This window comes from Styela clava, chromosome 14 (assembly GCF_964204865.1).
Source record: "Styela clava chromosome 14, kaStyClav1.hap1.2, whole genome shotgun sequence".
NCBI lineage: Eukaryota > Metazoa > Chordata > Ascidiacea > Stolidobranchia > Styelidae > Styela > Styela clava.
This window is the reverse complement of record NC_135263.1, coordinates 8,907,223-8,926,779: the sequence shown is the minus strand read 5'-3', so window position 1 is coordinate 8,926,779 and position 19,557 is coordinate 8,907,223. Positions and strand designations below refer to the sequence as shown.

Genomic DNA, 19,557 nt, shown 5'->3' with positions numbered 1-19,557 from the left:
TAGGGTGTTGTTTTGGTGTTGTTAACGCATTAGTTTTGCAATTTTAAAATGGAATAAGTCTGTCAATTTGAGAATGTCGAGTATCGAATGAAATTGGTTAATCTTAGTTCTAGGTGCTGCATTGCAAGGAGATCTAGCAATTCGGTTTTTTAAAACTTTAATTTGTCTTAAATATTTTTGTGTAGCAGCTCCCCATGCTAAGATTCCATACTGAACATAAGATTGAAAAAGCAAAAGATACACAGAGCATGGAATGTATTGTTTGAGCTTGTAGGTGGGTTATACCAACTGCTCTAATTTTTACCACATGCTCAATATGTTTTTCCCATTTAAGACCAGAATCAATAAAAATTCCTAGGTATTTGTATGATAGCCCTTTTTCTAATTTGGTACCATCAATTTTTATTGCTTGGGGAGTATCATAGATTTTGATTTTTCAATATTAATTGTTAGTTTATTTGAAACAATTCAATCATGTACCTTCGCCATTTCATAGTTTACATTATTCTCTAAAGTTGGAATTGATACATGACTGGAAAAAAGACCGGTGTCGTCGGTGAATAGTTAATAAGTTTGAGCAGTTGGTGAGATCATTAATATATATTAAAAAAAGGAATGGGCCTAATCATGATCCCTGTGGGACGCCGCAAACTATTGGTAAAGTTTTAGATGTTACTTCGCCAAGTTTTATAAATTATACTCGGTTTGTTAGGTAGCTTTTTAAAAGTGATTGGCGAGTCCACGAAATCGGTAATTAAATAGTTTATGAAGCAAAGTCCAACACCACTTCAAAAAACTTTCTCCTGCATTCATGAAATATTTTTTAAAACAGAGCCATGTTCACTCAACGGAACACGGTCCTCTATAAGCAGTTCCTGTTATGCAAATCGTTTTAGCACCAAACTCACCCAAAACTCAATCAAGTTTATTGGTGTTAAATTGTATGAACATGCACTAAAAAGCCTATACCTACATGCTTATTGGCCCAGTTGCAATTAGTCCGGAAATATTGTATTTGTATATGTACTTAACCATGTGGTGCTCCTGTTCCATCCATGTTCGTCAAGTAGGCTACAGGTAGCTACAGTCTGACAGTTATAACGCAAAACAATGCGCACACAAAAACGAAGAATAAAGGACAGAAGAGGAAGAACGTATAAAAAAAAAGTAACCAAGATAAACGAAATATTTAAATCAAAATTGAAACAATTAGACTTGGGAATACCGAACGTAACTGAGGAGGAATTAAGCCTAGCATCGGTGGTATCGGTAGAAAACCAGAAGCGTGTTCAATCTCCGAAAGTGATGGCGCCGGCGCGAATGAATTTTCTTCCAAAACTTACACGACAATGATCACAGGTAAGCTACTGATTTTTGAAGCAAATTGAAAAAGTTGATATGATGAAGATGGTGGATGAGTTTGCTAACACGAGAGCGCAAATTTTAGGTTACCATTGCTTTTTTATACCGACATGTTATGCTTTTTGACGAAATAAAATAAAAAATTTGTTGTCCGAGAGTTTTTAGGTTCATTTCCACAAAATATTTTTGCGGGGGGCCCACGAGAGTCTTGCTACGCCACTGGTTACACAGTTCTCTCGTCATGGTATTCTCTCAACGCGATATTGTGGCGGGTGTAGTCATTATGCTATGTGGTTGTAGCGGATATCTAATGGGGATATAGGTTATCGGATTGATACGATATCGTAATATATTGTTTGAATGTCTTGTGCCTTTGTGACAAAAATCGGTTGCTTCTGCGAGCAAAACTCATAAAATTATATCTTGAGACAAATTTATTTCTGTTACCAAAATTTAATTTATATATATCATCGTTATACATACCACCTGTGGCAATTTTTTCAATTTATCGTCGATAAAATACCGCTCGACATTCGACCAGGCGTGTGTCGCGCTTGGGCGACAGAAATGAATTCATCGGTGACTCGAAATCCAAGATATATATAGATATTTCTTGCCCTATTGAGGGGCAACCCTAAAATGCGGGAAACGGGAACTACGAGAACGACGGCGCTATACGGCGATCCCGAAGTGTGTGCAACAAGATGGCGCACAACCTGAACATAGTATGTATACCAGGTTAGGGTTCAGTGCGTCATCTTGTTGCACATACTTTCGAAGTGCCATTTATACTTGAGTGTGCATGTACGGGGTAATTGTACTAACATACGTATTATCCGTATCTTAGAGCGATTTCCCGTCACTCCCACTCTTTGTGAAATTTTTCGCTTTTTAGTGAAATTTCCGTATCCACATAACCCAAGCGTATATTTCCCATTGCTTCCGTTTTCTACTGCAATTTCTTCTAAACATACTCTGAAATGAGTATATATTTCCCGCACTTTAAAAAGATTTGCCGTCATTCCCGCATTTTAGATAAATTTTCACGTACATACACCCCCAAGCGTATATTCCCGTAGTTCCCGCATTTTAGTTTTTGCAATTTCCCGTCGTTCCCGCAGTTCCCGCATTTTAGGGTTGCCCTTTATTGAGAGAGCAAAATAAATGTAACAAAACCCCATTGTTTTGGGTTATAACTTTGTATTTTCGGAAACCGGGTGTCGTGAAAAGTAAAATTTGATCTAAATAAAAGCAAATAATTATTTATCATCTAACTTCGGGTACTCATCATTTTCCGGGAGTACTCGAAAAGTCATTTAATTTGAAATAAAGAATGTTTCACTATTCCCTAAAAATTAAAATTGTTGTAAAATCGTAAAATCGCCTGTAAGATGGCATTTGGCACCAATATTAATAAATAAAATGGTGCAATACCGCCGTCTTCGCGTTCTGAATATTCAAGCTGGGAATACGGTGTTTGATGCCTGCCGCAAACGGTTTTGCGGGCTCTTTGCGAGAAACACAAGTATAATCACACAAGACAGATTTCGTCACGAGAGAAAAACGCCCGTTCCTGCTTAATAAATTAGAAATACAAAAATTGATCTACAGCGCCAAAGAGGCGGATTCCGAGTCTTATAGGTATTCTATATCGTCCATCCCTACCGGGGAATATCTGAAATCTCACTTTTGTGCTATAATCCTGGTAGAAACCTTTAATTACTATCCAATGAATGCAATCATAGAACAGCAGAATTACTACACTTTGATAACTTATGGTACCGACGTAGAGATGACACGATTCCATACTTTATCCTAGTGCAGGGGTCGGGAACCCATGGCTCGCGAGCCATATATGGCTTTTTTGGTGACGGCATATGGCTCCCAGAAAAATCTAATGTTTTAAGACAAAGCTTCCTATTGTTACGAGATCCCATACTCTTTTATAACCGAATTTGGCAGAAAATTCCCAATACGTTTCGAAACACACGCCCAGCACATGTCTATGTTATGTAAGACAGTGATTCCTAAAGTGGGAGATATCGTCCCCCAGTGGGCGAAAACGATACAGAGGGGGGCGAAAAAGTCTAAGGGGCCGATTTCGCGAAAGCTGTTTTATGTTCGGCGCACTTAATTCTGTACTCTGTGTGCATTCGCAGGCTTGAATCATGTGGGCGATATTCACACGCGAACGGATTTCTGGTCTCGTCTTCGCAGTAAGGTAAGGTAGTTTGCGTATCCCAGTGGTCGGCAAAATACGGCTGAAGTAAAATAATTTGGCCCGGGACGATTCACTGAATGGAAATTTCCCCGACCTTTGACCGCGGTAAATTCTTTCAAGGAAGTCTATGCCCGGGGAAATATCCAAACGGCGGTTTTGACGATGAAAATTTTTTATTTATAATCTACGCTCGAGGAGTAAATTACACTTTTTTACGTAACAGAATTTATCGTGAGACACGTTTAGACTAAATTATACTATATACTGACAATTTAGTGAACATCCACTCGTTTAACGAGCCTACAATTTAATTATAATTAGACAAATGGAAACACGCAGAAAAGCTGATTCTGAGTGCAGGGGTTCAATAGCGCAGTAAATATTCGAATATATTGCAAAGCAATAAGGAAATAAAATTCATATTCTATTCGAGAGATTCATCACTGCTTAATTTTTGTAACAATGTATCTTCTTAAAGAAAATATTTATCAAAATTTTACAAATCATGCGAAAATATTCACTTCGATGTTTGGAAGTACGTATTTGTGCAAACCATTATTTTCGAAAATGAACATTACAAAAAACAAGCAAAGATGTGGGTTTGGTGATGCCCATTTAGAAAATGTTTCAATCTTGGCGTCGTAAAGCTATCCAGCGTGATGCAGCAACAAGACAGAGTCACATTAAATGTCATTGTAATATTTTTTAATAAGACGACTGAGTTGAGTTCACGAATTGTCGCAGTTTTCGCGTGTGTTCCGTTTTTAACTTTCAAAAAATATATACGACCCTCAAAAGACTAGCAACCCTGAATTTTGTCCTGCGAGCGACATAAAATTTGCCGACCCCTGGGCCGTAGCCGATAGTCAGTCACGGCTTCTTCCACATCCGAGTCCATGAATCCAAAAACAAATGGCTGGTTAATTATGGACTGGTGATCGGACTGGAGGCCGTGATAGGATGAGGAATCGGGATGAATTTTTCCGAAGTATTTTGGTGCAGGTCATCAGGCTGTACGAATGAATGAAATGTACGAAAATCATTATTATAAGTTTGGGAAAATTAACTTTGTTTTTATTATTTTAATGTGAATTGGGTGAATTTAGGAAGTGAAATGCTATAAGGCAAGAGTACGCGGCGGTTTTTGAGGAAGTAAAAACCTGGATTCTTTCATTTCCGACCTATTATATGGTGAAAAAGGGGTTTTCAGCCGTGCTACTATTGCTATTAAAACAACGAAACCACCACGCCATCAGTAAATGGGGTAATTTTAGATATAATAAAAAACTCGCTGAAGAACACCAAGCTCATCTATCTCATTAAAAAACACTATAAACTATGATTTGTCTTCTTATTTGGTCTGTAATATATATATCGTCACGCTAATAACCGAATTGCGTAAGTCATTTTTAGCAGTTTTGAGAAACCATAAAAAACTTCCTAATGATATTGTTATGCTATTGAGAGTCAATAATTTACCAAGGTTCAATTTTTTGATCGTAGCCGGATTTAAGGTAATTAGTATGACGCAGTAAAGTGACGTCATGGTGGCGCACTGTGACTTAGGCAGAAATGTGTCTATGACTTGTGGACATACGCAATTTTGCAACTTTACTATATACACCAGTCCGGAAACTAAACATTCCAAAAACGAATGTAATTTTCAGTATCTAATGTCTAATTTCCAAAATAGCTAATCAGTTTCAATTACATTATTTTTTATGTTTAAAAATATATATTTTATCAATATATATAACACGTTCTGCACACCCACCGAAATAATACTAAGAATAAATGTAATGAATAAAACAGCAATGCACCCAATATAAAAGCCGAACAAGGTGAATTGGACTGGGACAGCGATTATCACAAGTGCACGTCTTCCTATACTGTAGTATAAATTCCAATTAATACGCGGTAATCTAGAATCCGAGATGCAAAAACTCGAAAATACTTCGCCGAGGTTATTTTGCCTTTGTGACGTCACAATAGTCCTATGATAACAATGGTAATTCATTATGACGAAACAATTGCACAAATGTGCATGTCATTCCAAATCTCCATTTTTATGGGTTTCGGAATTCCTAAAATAAAATCTGAGTTAACAGACAGGTGCGCAGCATTACATAAATACCTATTTTATAAAGAACTCAAAATCGCCAAAAATGACTTACGCAATTCGGTTATTAGCGTGACGATATTCGTTTCTGACTTTATATCTTTTGTTGTGCAGGGGGGCGATGAAATTGTGTAAACTACTTTAGGGGGGCGATGGTCAACAAAGTTTGGGAACCACTGAATTGTAAGATATTTACTAGACAGGCATTGCGACAAACAAGGGGATTCTGGAACATATATTGTGACATCACAAAGCGATATAGTTTTAAAAACACTACGGAGGTCGGAGATGCCTAAACGAAAAAGGGTGATGAGCAGTGGCGGCGCGTCAATAGGGCCAACCGGGGCATTGCCCCGGTTGTTTTTTCGGTATAATAAAAAATATTCGAAAAATACCTCAATATCGGTTGCACAAACTGTGTGCACTAGCCATATTCTCCCGACATGGTTCATTTTTCGCTCGCAAAGCCTTCGCCGAACGTCGACGGGGCGACGCCGATTTTGCCCCGGTTGCTCATTGTATATCGTATTCTCTCTTTTATCTTCCACTCGCCGCGTTGGTCTCGTTTGTTTTCTGTTTCTTTTACTAAATCATCGGGGCCGATCGGGGCTAGCCCCAAAATTATGACGACACAATGCCGACGTTTCTTACAACAACGTGTTGACATATTCACGCATTCCTTCTCGTTCGTTGGTTGCTTGAAGAGTTGATAGTTTCCTCGCCTTCGTTTTTGTCGCTTGTTTCGCTATTTGAATCAGTTAGAGACCTTTAGTCCATTTGCTTTCGATTTTCCACATTCCTTTTGAGCTCCTCACTTCTTTCCGGCTTCGCATTTCTTAGCCTTAGACCTCATAATGAATAAGGTTGATGCACTACTTCGCACTCCGTTTTCGCAGCTGCCGCTTAAACAAAAATTAGAGGTACAACGTCTTGGGCCTTATCAACCAAAAAATTGTTCACTGGAACAATCCCATGACGGAGGAAAGCGTCGGCGTACATTCTGCGCAGAAACTTGGTATAAAAAACACGAATGGTTGTGTTACAGCGAGAACAAAAATGCACTTTTTTGTTTTTATTGCCTACTTTTTGCTACCGCCCGTGACTCACGTTGGTGTAAATTTGGTTTTAGAGATCTTAAACATCTTTCCGAGCGTGTCAGGGATCATCAATCTTCTATGGAGCATCTGGACAATGCAGTAAAATACCGAACATTCGGAAATGTTAATATTGCAGCACAGTTGGATGAAGGACGCGCGGTTTCTATTCGTCGGCACAACCAAAACGTCGAGAAAAACCGCCATGTTCTCGGTCGATTGATAGATGTTTTGAAGTTCATTGGTTGTCACGAGCTGTAGCTCCGTGGGCACGATGAACGGGCTGGCTCTTCTAATAGAGGGGTATTTTTGGATATGGTGGAATACACCGCATCCCTAGATACAGTATTGAGAGATCATCTTGATGCCGCAACTGTTTCGAAAGGGACATCTAAGGATATCCAAAATGATTTGCTCGACTCAATGTATAAAATTCATTTACAACATTTGGCTCTGAGGCTCTTTGGCTCTGAAATTGAGAACTGCCAGTTCCTTTCGATTCAGTCTGACGAGACAACTGACATCACGTGCGTTTCCCAACTGGCTGTGATTTTTCGGTTTGTGAAAGATGGTAAACCTACCGAAAGAATTCACAGCTTTGTACCAATCGTTGATCGCACGGCTTGGTACGGATATCGGCTGTACTGAAAGAAGTGTTACAGCCTTACAACGCGAAGTCAAATTGATAGCTCAAACTTATGACGGCGCGGCAGTCATGAGTGGGTCGAAACATGGTGTTCAAGTTTATATAAAAGAAGATTTTCCTCATGCGCATTTTTTACATTGTTATGCACACCAATTTAACCTCGTTATTAAAAATATGTGTCTTGATACCCCTCTCGTCCGTATATTTTTTGCAAATGTTTCGGGGTTTTCTTCATTTTTTTCCGTTTCGCCGAAGCGGTCTGACCTCCTTCGCCAGATATGTAGCCGCCGTCTCCCAGCTTGTGCACCAACACGTTGTTACTTCCAATCACGCGTGGTGCAGGGCGTGTCCGAAATTAGGTCTGAGCTCATTGAGTGTTTCAATGGCATTCAGAGCTCTCCGGTTTGGGACGAACGCTCTGTGAGGGAGGCGGCAGGTCTAAAGCGTCTGCTAGAAGATGGTGAGTTTTCATTTTTTCTCCACAATATTCTATCACGTGGATGTATTATACGGCGCATTGCAGTCAAGGCTAATGGATGGAGCGTCTGTGCAGTCGTGTATTTCAGACTTCTGCGATGCTGTATTTCGTATCCGGGAAACAATAAAATACGACGACACATGGAGTGCTTCTTTACGCCGCGGGCAAACAACGCAGCGTTTGATTTTGTCTGCAAAGGAATGCTGTGACATTCTGGTGAATCAAATAGGCGATCGTCTGCGCACTGAACACCTTGCCGCGTTCTCTTTGATGAACCCAAAAAATTTTTCAAAATTTGCACGTCAATTTCCCATCCATTTGTTGGCTACTGTCTCCAAATTTTACCCTATGATAAACGTGGGTAAATTGAAAAATGAATTGCAATGTATATACACCAATCAAACTTTTTTGAACATCACATCAACTTGCGCGCTCTATGGGTTCCTCATAGATAACACTCTAGTAACTAACTACCTTTGCGGCGTCTGCAAAATTTCTGGACATCATTTTGACGACGCCTATTTCTTCCACCGACGCAGAGTGAACATTCAGCACGCTGAAGCGTATTAAAACGTATCTCAGAAACACAATGAAGCAAGATAGATTAAATTCCTCGGCTGTTTTATCCATTCACAGAGACGTTATTTCTGGGATGCATGACTTTAATCAGCGCGTTATTGAGCATTTTGCTTCCAAGAAACCGCGACGTGTTGCATATATGTTCAAGCAGTAGAAGTCTAGCAGCATATATATCTATGAGTGAGCGACGCATGTCCTTATCTTAATTAACTTTCCTTTCTTCATAGTAACGTTTTAAAACTTATTTTAGGTTTTGTCTGCTTTCCCGAAGTTTCTGTTAATATCAATCAATCATCATTTATTCGTTAATATGTCATTGTATTTATCTGGGTAAATATTGCCTTTCCTTTTGAAAGAGGTTTCAAAATAATCTATGTCTATATTTATTAATCCCTTGACTTGGACCGGTTTTAAAGACACTTTCTTATCGTTAAAAATTGTCGCTTTTGCCGATTGGTTGTTACCGATGGAATGGTTTTTATTCTCATAAAATGATGTGAGAACTTACAGCGCTCATCCTGTCCCCGTAGATGGGGGTGACTTGGTCCCGCAGTAGCTTGCTCCGGATGTCAAAATGACCACGCGCCGCCACTGATGATGAGTATCGTAGATTTCCACATTGGGCTGCAGGTGAGCAACCGTTCAAGGCCCGCAGCGACTACATGCCGCATCAGAAATCACATTACATATATATTGACATTGTATGTGTTGACTTTTGAGTCAACATTCCAGGCCTGATTAAGTGAAGAAATGTCATAAGGCTCGCACGGAAATGCAATTAAAAATATGTATATTTTATGGCTTTCTTGACCAAAAAGGTTCCCGACACCTGTCCTAGCGTCTCAGTATAAATGGTTATTTCGTATTGTTCCATTGGCTGTACGTATTGTGGAATTCTTTTCAAATGAAAGATATGGTGCCTTAGGGGTAATTTCTATCAAATATTTTACAGTGTTATGGTTCTAGTGAAAATGGGTATAGGCGGCTTCTTTTAAAGTGTGGTAGGTCTAGTCGAAAGACACATTAAATGTTGATGCTAACAACTGCAAAGTGATATTGTAACGCATACAAGTTAACAAATTTGTTGAAATGGTCCTGCCTTTTTCCTTTCTTTGAAAAACCCCTTTTTCTAACTATTCTTTTTCTCTCTGGGGATGGCGAAAATTCAAATATTGATGGGACATAAGCAGCTGATAATGGGTTATCTTTCCTTTTTCCTGAAAAGAAATTAAACCCTAATCATCATTTGACAGTGTCAAGTTTGTGTATCAGATCAGTAATAGATTACCTGCTAATTAACGAAACAATCAAGGGGAGGATTGCAAGGTGCAACATCGTACGATTACCATTCTATGTCGGGATTAGTTAGCCAGTTGTTTTCAGAAGCATGGACTTGATGGTGGGATGTCGTAATCGACCAGCGGTCGTGTGAACCACCCTCATTGGGAGGAGAGCTGCAATCCTCTTGCACATTCTGTAATCATCTACCGGCTGATCATAGATACCTTCACTTTTCATAAATAATCGTTATGCTATTTCCTAATCCCAGAGACCGAAGTTTAGGCAGCGGAGACGCTAAAAGTTTCTACGAACATCGGTATTTCAATTCAGTTATTACAGATGCAGATTCATCGTAAGTGTGATAGCCACCAGTCAGGAAAACAAGTCTGACGAATTTTCGCGAAAATTGTGCGTTTAGAGCCTTCCATATGGAAATCACAAACCAACTTACGACGATAAATATAAGAGGATAGAGTGTGGGTAGCACAAATGCATGTTGTATTAGATCAACTGACCTTTGAAAACCTAACTCATGTCGACAATGATATACAGAAGCCTCACAACAAAGGCAAAGATGACGAAAATTTAGAGATTTTTTCTTTTTATTTGGTTGGCAGAGAAAAATCAAACGGATTCTTGAACGGGAGGTTCGAATCCGTCACCAACGCGAGTGACCTTTGAACCAGCATCACCGTCCTCTCCTACAGTTGATTTTGCACCTTTACCCTCGCCATGCAATTCCATCAGACGACCAACTGCAAAACGATAATGTGTTAGGTAGGCAACTTTCACTTCATATATTTCCAAAATGCGAAATGGGTTGCTATCTCATACGTGGGGGTTGCACAATGAGTAAATAAGCTCCAAGTTTTAACATTCATGCAAAGTGAAACATCAAAATAACCATTTTGAGCTAATTCACCCAGCTAGGTATGTATTGTGCTGAGATTCTGTTTGGTAAAAAGCACCTAGATCGAGATCAAGTCACCTATTTTCAATGCTTCAAATTCAAGCATTGAGATTGTCATAACTGAAGGTTTGCTGTTAACCAAACGAGGATGTGTAAAATGATGAATACAGTCAAAATTGGTGATATTCGATATAGTAAATTTTTATGATTCTTGGAAGAATTTAGAATATATATTTTCATTTGAAAATTTATTGCCATAAGCATTTGACATATGACATATGACATAAAATACAACTTACTTATTTAACTGCTGACAGAAATAGAGCAAAAAATAATCAACCAAAAAACCTTCATCTCAACTATTCTGCATTATCAAATATTTGGTCTGCACTGCCGTCCTAATTGCTGAATTCTAACCAATTTTGATTGCTACTACCTGCTATCAACAATATCATCTAACATACAATAATTTTCAGAACACTTACTGTCAAATTTGGGTTTTTTCAAAATTTTCACTTTTCGAATGTGAACATCATGAAGAGGGTAGATTCCCTGACAGGCCTTCTCAATATCTTTTGCAATAGAATCTGGAATGAGTTTGTTCACAAATTCACGAAGATCAGAAGCTGAAACTTCACGAGTCATGATTTCAATCATTTTCCTCCTGATGTTTCGGATCTAAAACAAAGAGTTGGTATAATCTGGAACGGGCCATAAGTTGACTATGTTTGATCCAAACATGTATCGCTATACACACATACGAGTAGCATAAATTTTCTACAATTCAAGTTGAATATTCAAAATTCTACTGTGAATGGCAATACAAAATTTTACTTCGAATATTTGAAAAAAATCAAAATTTTGCCAGACTAATGCTAAATCAGTGATTTTTAAGTCTAAAATATTATGAAAGCAAGTTTTCCAAATTCCCTCATGCTTGAATTAAATTTAATGTGCACAACAACTCGTACATGTGTACATTTTCACTCCAATCATGAAATAATTTTAGTCCATGATTAAAACAGTAACAAAAAAATACATGTCGAGAGCATACTGACCGATAAAAACACTTCATTGTAGATATCGGTAGTGTTGAACTCATTCAATATAGCGAGTATTGTGTCACAAATTTCAACAATAAAGAAATTTGTGTTGCGATAAATTAAACTCGCAAAACATGAAATCAGTAATGAAAATCCTGAATTTTTAACAAGTTTTAGAAGGGGCCTGAAGTAAAATGATCCAGATGTCAGGAATGGGAATTGATAAAACAACCATTTTCTACCAGAATAGTTCGTTTTCAGTTTCAAAAGTATCTTGAATATTAAAATTTGGTTTACCCTGATAACATTCTCTGATTGAGATTATTATTTTAGTAGATCACACCACAAGTTGAATACCTTTTCAAATACAAATGTCCTCAAACTTGAGATAAGAAATCTTAATGTTATTTCATTGGAATTAAATTAACAGTGAACTAAATGAACTAAGCATGAATTTATTTTTGAATTGGAAGATTTCTAAACCAATCAGATTTTGCAGTGTGTAATGACATTCCTTGGTACTACGCAATTGCTGAACCAAAATGTAAATCAAATTCTTATTAAATCTCTACCAAATACAGTAATTGAATTGACTGTATGAAAATGTTTATACAACATTTTAATTGAGTTATAAATCTTGTCATTCAAGTAAGGCTGAATACAACAGAATGCGAGAATAAGTTCATTCATAAGATGCATGATAAAGACACAAGCGGTATTACAAGAAGCAGAAACTGGATTAATGGTAAGTTAACATGTTGTGGAAAGAGAACAATTTAAACATACCTGCTGGTGTTGAGCATAAGAAGTTTTCTTGATTTGATTGTTACGTTTGTGAGTGAATCCAATGCAAAACAGACGTACTTTGTATCCATCAGTTGTTGTAAGATCTATATTAGCTTCAATGAGGGTTTGCCATTTCTTCACCATTGAACAAAGCTTGTCTCTATGAAACAATAAAAATTTAGGCCTCGGATGTAGACATTCAAGCTAATTTTAACACTGTGGTTTAGCAAGGTTAATTATAATGCATTGCCACTCACTGAGCATCAACTATATGCAAAATAAAAGGGATTACTAATTACTGAAAAAATAGAGTAAAACACGGCAAACTGAGAAAAACATCTTGAAATGAAAGAAAACAGAGCAATACTACGTCACTGTTTTATTCTGTTTCACACCTCTCTCTACTTTTTATCAGTATGTATTAAGACAAAAACAACAAATAACAAGCATGAATGTAGTAAGTCCGAAACAATAAATATCAATAATACAGTAATAGGAAGCATGAAACCAACCTTGTCAAAACCATTCCGTGGAAGTTTGTGAGACAATGCTTGCCTTGCACTTCTTCAACAATTAAACGCATCTTTCTGTATGTTGATTCATCCCCATGAAGATCGGCCTAGGACATATGATTTAGTGATTGGGTTGTTGGAGGAAGTTATGAAGGTGACAATTCAATTACTAGTTGTCCCAAGTACAAACATGAAATCTTAGCAGTACAAATAACACTAACACCCTGACCCACTTAGATGACTTATTCTACCTATAGACAGACAGACCAAACTACATTTATCTCCGACAGTCACAGTATTATTCATATGAATAGCTATCAGACTATTGAATTTATCATCTGTAAATAGATCTCCTAGGCCAGGCAACTTTTTCGGCTCGCGTGCCAAAATCAGCTAAATTTAACCATAAAAATCTACCGCGTGTCGACTAAAATTAAAAAGCTTATCCACTTTCAAAGCAATGATACATAATAACAAACATTTTAAACATGCAGGCCTACAGACATATTCACTATTCGGGAAATCATCAGTAATTACTTTTCTTATTCTATATCAGTGAGACTTCTGTTGCTGCATTACCGCTGATAGAGATTTTACAATGGGTTTATATTTTGCAACTTTCAGGGAAATACACAAGCTTCTGGTTTCATCCTTCTACTCATATTACGAGACTTAATAAAGTTCATAGCCGAGAACAAAGATTCACAAGCGTAAGTAGATGAAAACAGGAAGAGTAAAGTTGCAAAGTTTTTAAAAAACAAATTTTTAGGAATGGCATCCCAAATCATGCAATTGTTCGTTGCATGCACTTCTGTCTTTTATTCCCCTCCCTTGAGCCCTTTATCAAATTATAACAGTAAGTTAGCAAGTAACTCTAACCAACATGATCTGTACAACTTTATAAATCAAGCCGAAATGAAAAGAAAGGGAGCCGGCACAGACGAACTGTATTATGTAAGAATGCCGCGATCTTCTCGAGAGCTCACTCATTTGTTACATCATAATATTTTTTTTTAGCAATACCGGTATGCCATGAAAGGACAAAAAGAATATAAATAAATAACAGATTGTTAACAAACGATAATGAATAAACGAGCACCTAGTTTCATCAGATAATTCAGATTCTTGGAACTTTTTATCGCAAGGAGAATGATCTCGTTTCCGGGGCCTCGCTCGCATGCCGAACAAATGGGATCGCGTGTTAAGTTTGGCACGCGTGCCAGGGGTTGCCCACCCTTGTTCTAGGCCATACACTATTTGAATTACGAGATTTTTATAAAAAAAGAAGTACCTGGTTACATTCGAACACTCGTCCCTTCAAACCATCTGATGCAATTTTCGTGCCAATGGTTCGAGAAACCAGGGTCTTGCCTATCTGGCGTTGTTTAAACATAGCTGGGGCTTTGACATCATACCAGTCCTTTTTGGAAAACGGGTCCACACTGCAAATTCAAAAAATACACATTAATCTTGTTCACTGATACTTCTTAAAAAAACACTATCATCGATTTATATCCAATAACATCGGGACAGTGAAGGGGTCAGAACATAAGAAATTTAGCTTAAATATCACATGATTACCTTAAAATTATTATTTACGTAAAACAAAACTTACATCTTCTTCTTGCCACCCTTTTTACCGCCTTTTGTAAGGCGCTTATTCTTGCCTACAGCCATCTTAGGGAAACTGGAAAAGAGAGGGCAGCTCAATCGGGACTGACAAGTCGGCTGATCCTGAACTTTGACCCTATATTGATGATTTTTTTAGTCAGTTTTCATCTATTTTTGTATCATTAAATTTCTGCGCATAGCAACTAAAGGAAATTCAGCAACAGAAAATTTTTTATTTATGTTTTAAGCATAGAGCACATGAATTTTGTTCATATCTAATACACTGGCTGAAATGAAATCTTCGTAAATTATCCATGCGTGAAAAGCCATGCGGATAGTAAATTTACCAATTTGACTATTTGTTGTCCTGCGGTTCGCAGCCTTGTGTATCTGTTGCCGTAATGGAATTTATTTGTTATGTCAGTATATTCGTCTCTTTTTGCTACGAATAATACCACAAGGCATTTTAAACTATTTACTGGAGAATACTGTGATGAAAAGAAACAACAAAACGGGCGCGGCGCCAACTTCTGTACGAATTGCCCACAGCAAAAATATTGAGATGGTACCCAGCAGTTTTAAGTTATGATTAAATTATTCTGCCCAATCCAGCAATCATGCCTCAAATAAGTTGCATTATTCTTGTTAGTGACGTACCGGTAGTCCAGATCATTTTATAGCCGAACCGACCGACTAAACTGATATTCTGAGTTTTCTGATCATTTAAAACAGATGATTTGAAACTTGACAGAAAACGAAATGCCTAGGCCTACATAACCTTATTATATATGTCATTATTCGCTATATGTCATTATTCGCTATTTGATTAAGATATTTATGCCCGTCCCGATTAAATTATAACCGGGACGTGTAGAATTCCTAGGATAAAAATAGCCTTCTGGCGACTTCTTCCATCTACAAGTACTGAAAATTCGAAATTGATTGTTGAAGTGAGACATTGCACATTATGGACAACATCATTCGGTTATAATTGTATGGAACTAATGGAAGTTTTTGGAATCTGGAGGTTGGAAAATAACAGAACTGCAGAAAGCTGGAAAGTGAATACCATACCGGTACCATACCTTGCAGCATCGTCCAAAACAATGAAGAATGGCATAAAATAAATCAACACTTCAGATTATCCAATATCAAAGTTAAAGAGGGTTTACTTTATGCAGCTCTTTGCTGGCATGGGGTTACAATTTTAAAGACAATCACAAATTCTTCAATTGCACGCGTGCCACAAAAGTCATTTTATTTCAAAGGCTCAAGTATTCATGTTGGATTTCTTGATTTCAAACAAGTGATGTCCTACCTAGCACTGAACAATGTTTTACAATTAGGCAATGCATACGTATTGCTCACTAATATTTCAAATTAATATAACTCATTTCTTTTTTTTATTATGAGCTATATCCTTACTCCTGTACTCAGTAGATATTATTTGGTGGTATTTTTTTTTTTCTTTTGACTGCCAATAATTTATATATTTTTAATCACAGTTTCAACCACTTTACTTGGATTATGTGGCACTTATGACACAAGCATATTTTAACTTTATTTTTGTCACTTATTTATTTTTGCTCATAGGTATTTCATTGTGTGAGTGTGTAATTGAACCTGCTTTTACTGTTTTGATAAATTCTTTTACATCTTAATGTTGCCTACCAGTATTGGTAGTTGTATGAATATTGTTTTGGCAAATGGTTCCATTGTATATAGCTATTTTGTATTTTTTTCAGACACACTGCCCTAATCTTTTTTGTTGTGTTCACTACTAGTCATGCTTTGTATTTGCAGCTATTTCAAGCCTGTCTGTAGGCAACTATAGCACTTTATATTTGTGCTTTTCGAACAACATCATTCCATGATGGATAACATATTTTTAAGGCCCTATTTCATAACCATAAGAAGCATGACCCCACTTACATAGCACTCTTATTGAAATTTGCTGTGTTCAATATTTGTTAGCAAACTTATCAAAGAAATAATCTATGAAATCAATTTGAAATTTTTTTAGTGATTTTGCAAATTTACACTTTATTTCCAATGTTCAAAACTTCATGCTGCCTTTCATGCATGCATTTTTTTTGTTCTGGTTTGTACATTTGATAAATTATTGGTGAATGGTGATATTTTTATGAATTTGAAAGCAAGATGTTTCCTACAGCTATTTACTTATTGAGCAATACACAATCTAGAATTCCAGACCTAGAGTTAAATATTTAAAATCAACTTCATTTATATATAAATGAATGATTACCATAATTGGACGAAAGAGGTCGTCAGAAGTCTATTACATTTTATTTATCTACCTAAATTTTGTTATATTCTGTGTAAGTTTTCTACAGATCCCTTAAAAAGCATTGCCCGATTCTGAATCGTGTTTTTTGTAGTCTTGTAGTAATATTTTTTATTTTTTTTGGTGGGTGGGCGCGTACTTTTACGTTTTTTAACTTTATTTTAAGTTATGCTCGCCTTCCAGGTATCTCTGCATTTTGTTTGTTTGTCCAGTTTTTGTGTTGTTTTGTTTTTATGTCAGAGTACCGAAATAAATGATTGATTGATTGATTGACCCCAGAAATATAAATATTTAAGATCATACTGACATAGTCTCTGTAAATTTTACTACAGTCTGACAGTACCAAGGTGCTATAGTTAGGCTCAAAAGGACACATTGCCGATATAGATTCTTGAAAATTAGGGCTCCAACTCTGTAACTAGCCTAGTTTATCAAGTCACTTTTTCAGTATTCTTTCCGCACCTCATCAATCAGTCAATGTAATCTCATTCTGTCATTGAACGAGAATGCAAAAATTATCTTAGTCATACAGTGCTCTTATCTTCTAAGATCTGAAGATAGGAATTTTTGTTCTTGTGAATTTTAACCATTGTTTTTGTGCATTTTTATTGCAGCTTGTATTATCAGTGGAATTTATTGAAATATTCTGTGCAGCCCCACCATTTAGCATTTGATTTGAGAATGTTTCGACTAGGAGGAATGGGGGCTGGAGCTCCACCAACACAAAAGGAATTAGAAGAAGCGAAAAAGCAAGAAAGTAAACAAGTTCGAAAGAACATTTTGATATTTCTCTTCGCATGCTTGACTATGAAAGGAATATCATTTGTCTATAATCAGATTTCAGAATGACAATGCATCGACTATTTAACTTTTTGAACTATTCATTTCTTGTAATTTGTAACTTTTGCAGTTCTTAACTATAAGCTTGATTGCCAAGATCTGAGGTAGTCAAATTTGTTCTGAAAATGGACCGTGTACATATACTCTTGTGCATTTCAATCTTATTGAATAAAATGATTATAAGGATATTAGCTAGAAAGTATTGAATGTACACTTCTGATAGACTTGTTTCCAGGACTATAGAATGAACAAATATTTAAATATGAAACTACTGCTCAAAAATATTCTAAATGTTGATAAGAAACTATGAATTCATATTTGCAAAACTTTAGGAAGTCAAAATTGATAAAATCTGCACCTACTGCATCATGGGGTTTCTCCAGTTAATTGTTGTCTTATTTTTGAAATTGCTTTCCTACTATTTTTCACCTCTAACTCTAAGTATATACCTATGTGTTCAACTGTTCATGTTGGTATCACAGTGCCAAGAAGGCTGTCGGTTTTATATAAACTTTATTTAACATACATCTACCTTGCCTTCTCTTCTTTGTTTAAGGCATAATGAATCTGAAAAAAAAATCAGTTGTGATGATACCTAAACAGTACAGATTGTATTAGATGTATATGCATGTTTGTATTTTTGGTTGCATTGTATCTAGGGCTGGGCAACATAGCGAATGGAAAATTAAGTTATTGGAATGGCATTTTACTATTCGAATATCGGGTACCACGTGATCTGGGCCGCTTCACTTGGACACAGAACTCTCTGAACCGATCGTGAATTGCGCGAGAATTCACCTATGACGCTCGCTAACAGACAAAAGTGACAAATTTGAAAAATCGTCATTGCGTTGTGGTGGTATTTGTTTTCTTTGCGTTTCAATCGTTCATTTCATTCCCTATTTTGCAAAGAAAGGTACCGACACCGTTCCCTAAATTAAGAAACGTCAAATCAGATGAACTATTTAAAATAAATATCCCAGATTTTAAACTCTGTATGACTGGCGGCACGTGATTAGCCGTTTCATGCATGAACCAAACATAAATTTGTTTAACGAAAATTAAAAGTTGATATAACTTTCGCATGAAACCCTACATCGTATAACACGAACAAGCTATGACCAGAAAAGAAATGGCAGGACATAGTTCTTTCAATGTACTTTCAAATTACTCTTCAGCGATCCCTTTCATTCTTGACCAAGTACCGTAATGTTTCGAGAATGTAAACATTTAACTCGGGCATGCATGGCGGGTGGAGTGTAGAAATAGTGAACAGAAGTATAACGTAAAATCAACCGTGAATTTCGATGCGCACTGTCTCGTTTACGAATTGTTGTAGCATCGGAAATGATTTCATTCGTTATATTTTGAGCATTTTTGCACTAATAAATAGGGCGTGGCATCATCAAAATCGTCAAGAGAAGTAAAAGTGAATTTGCGAATTCCGTAAATAAAATTGTGAATTACTGGGCAACGATATTAGCTATGATGATCGCGGGGTTTGTTGAAAGAAAACGTCGGAACTTGAAAGAGTTAGTTATAATTAGCGCCTGGCCATCTATTAGGCCCAAAAGCGCAATTTTTTCAGCATTAGGTCGCAGATGTAAATTATTGTTAAGTTTATTAACGTCATCTCGTCATTTTGCCACGCAGAAATGCCTTTATTGCCGAATTATTCAGTCACTATCAACATTCGGGATTGACGCAATCGCAGCTTTGTGAGTTTTATCTGTAACGTAACATAGACACCATAGAAAAGCATAGCAAGTT

General features: G+C 36.8%; 1 protein-coding gene across 1 annotated transcript; it reads right to left on the bottom strand.

Annotated features, from left to right (window-relative positions):
- Nucleotides 1-10,364: 10,364 nt before the first annotated feature.
- LOC120340962 (small ribosomal subunit protein eS1-like) lies at nucleotides 10,365-14,805 on the bottom strand. Its single transcript, XM_039409363.2, has 6 exons — nucleotides 14,647-14,805; nucleotides 14,323-14,473; nucleotides 13,032-13,138; nucleotides 12,520-12,679; nucleotides 11,176-11,368; nucleotides 10,365-10,535 (listed from the first exon to the last, which is right to left on the bottom strand). The coding sequence occupies exons 1-6, from the start codon at nucleotides 14,706-14,708 to the stop codon at nucleotides 10,405-10,407; spliced, it is 804 nt and encodes a 267-aa protein (XP_039265297.1). The 5' UTR covers nucleotides 14,709-14,805; the 3' UTR covers nucleotides 10,365-10,404.
- Between the last annotated feature and the right edge of the window lie 4,752 nt (nucleotides 14,806-19,557).

Bases quoted from the DNA above. Each gene is read 5' to 3' on its own strand.
- LOC120340962 (XM_039409363.2), bottom strand. From the start codon at position 14,708: ATGGCTGTAGGCAAGAATAAGCGCCTTACAAAAGGCGGTAAAAAGGGT. The intron at 14,474-14,646 runs GTAAGTTTTGTT...TTGAATTTGCAG, and splicing joins AAGGGTGGCAAGAAGAAGAT to TGTGGACCCGTTTTCCAAAA. The intron at 12,680-13,031 runs GTTGGTTTCATG...ATTGTTTCATAG, and splicing joins CACGGAATGGTTTTGACAAG to AGACAAGCTTTGTTCAATGG.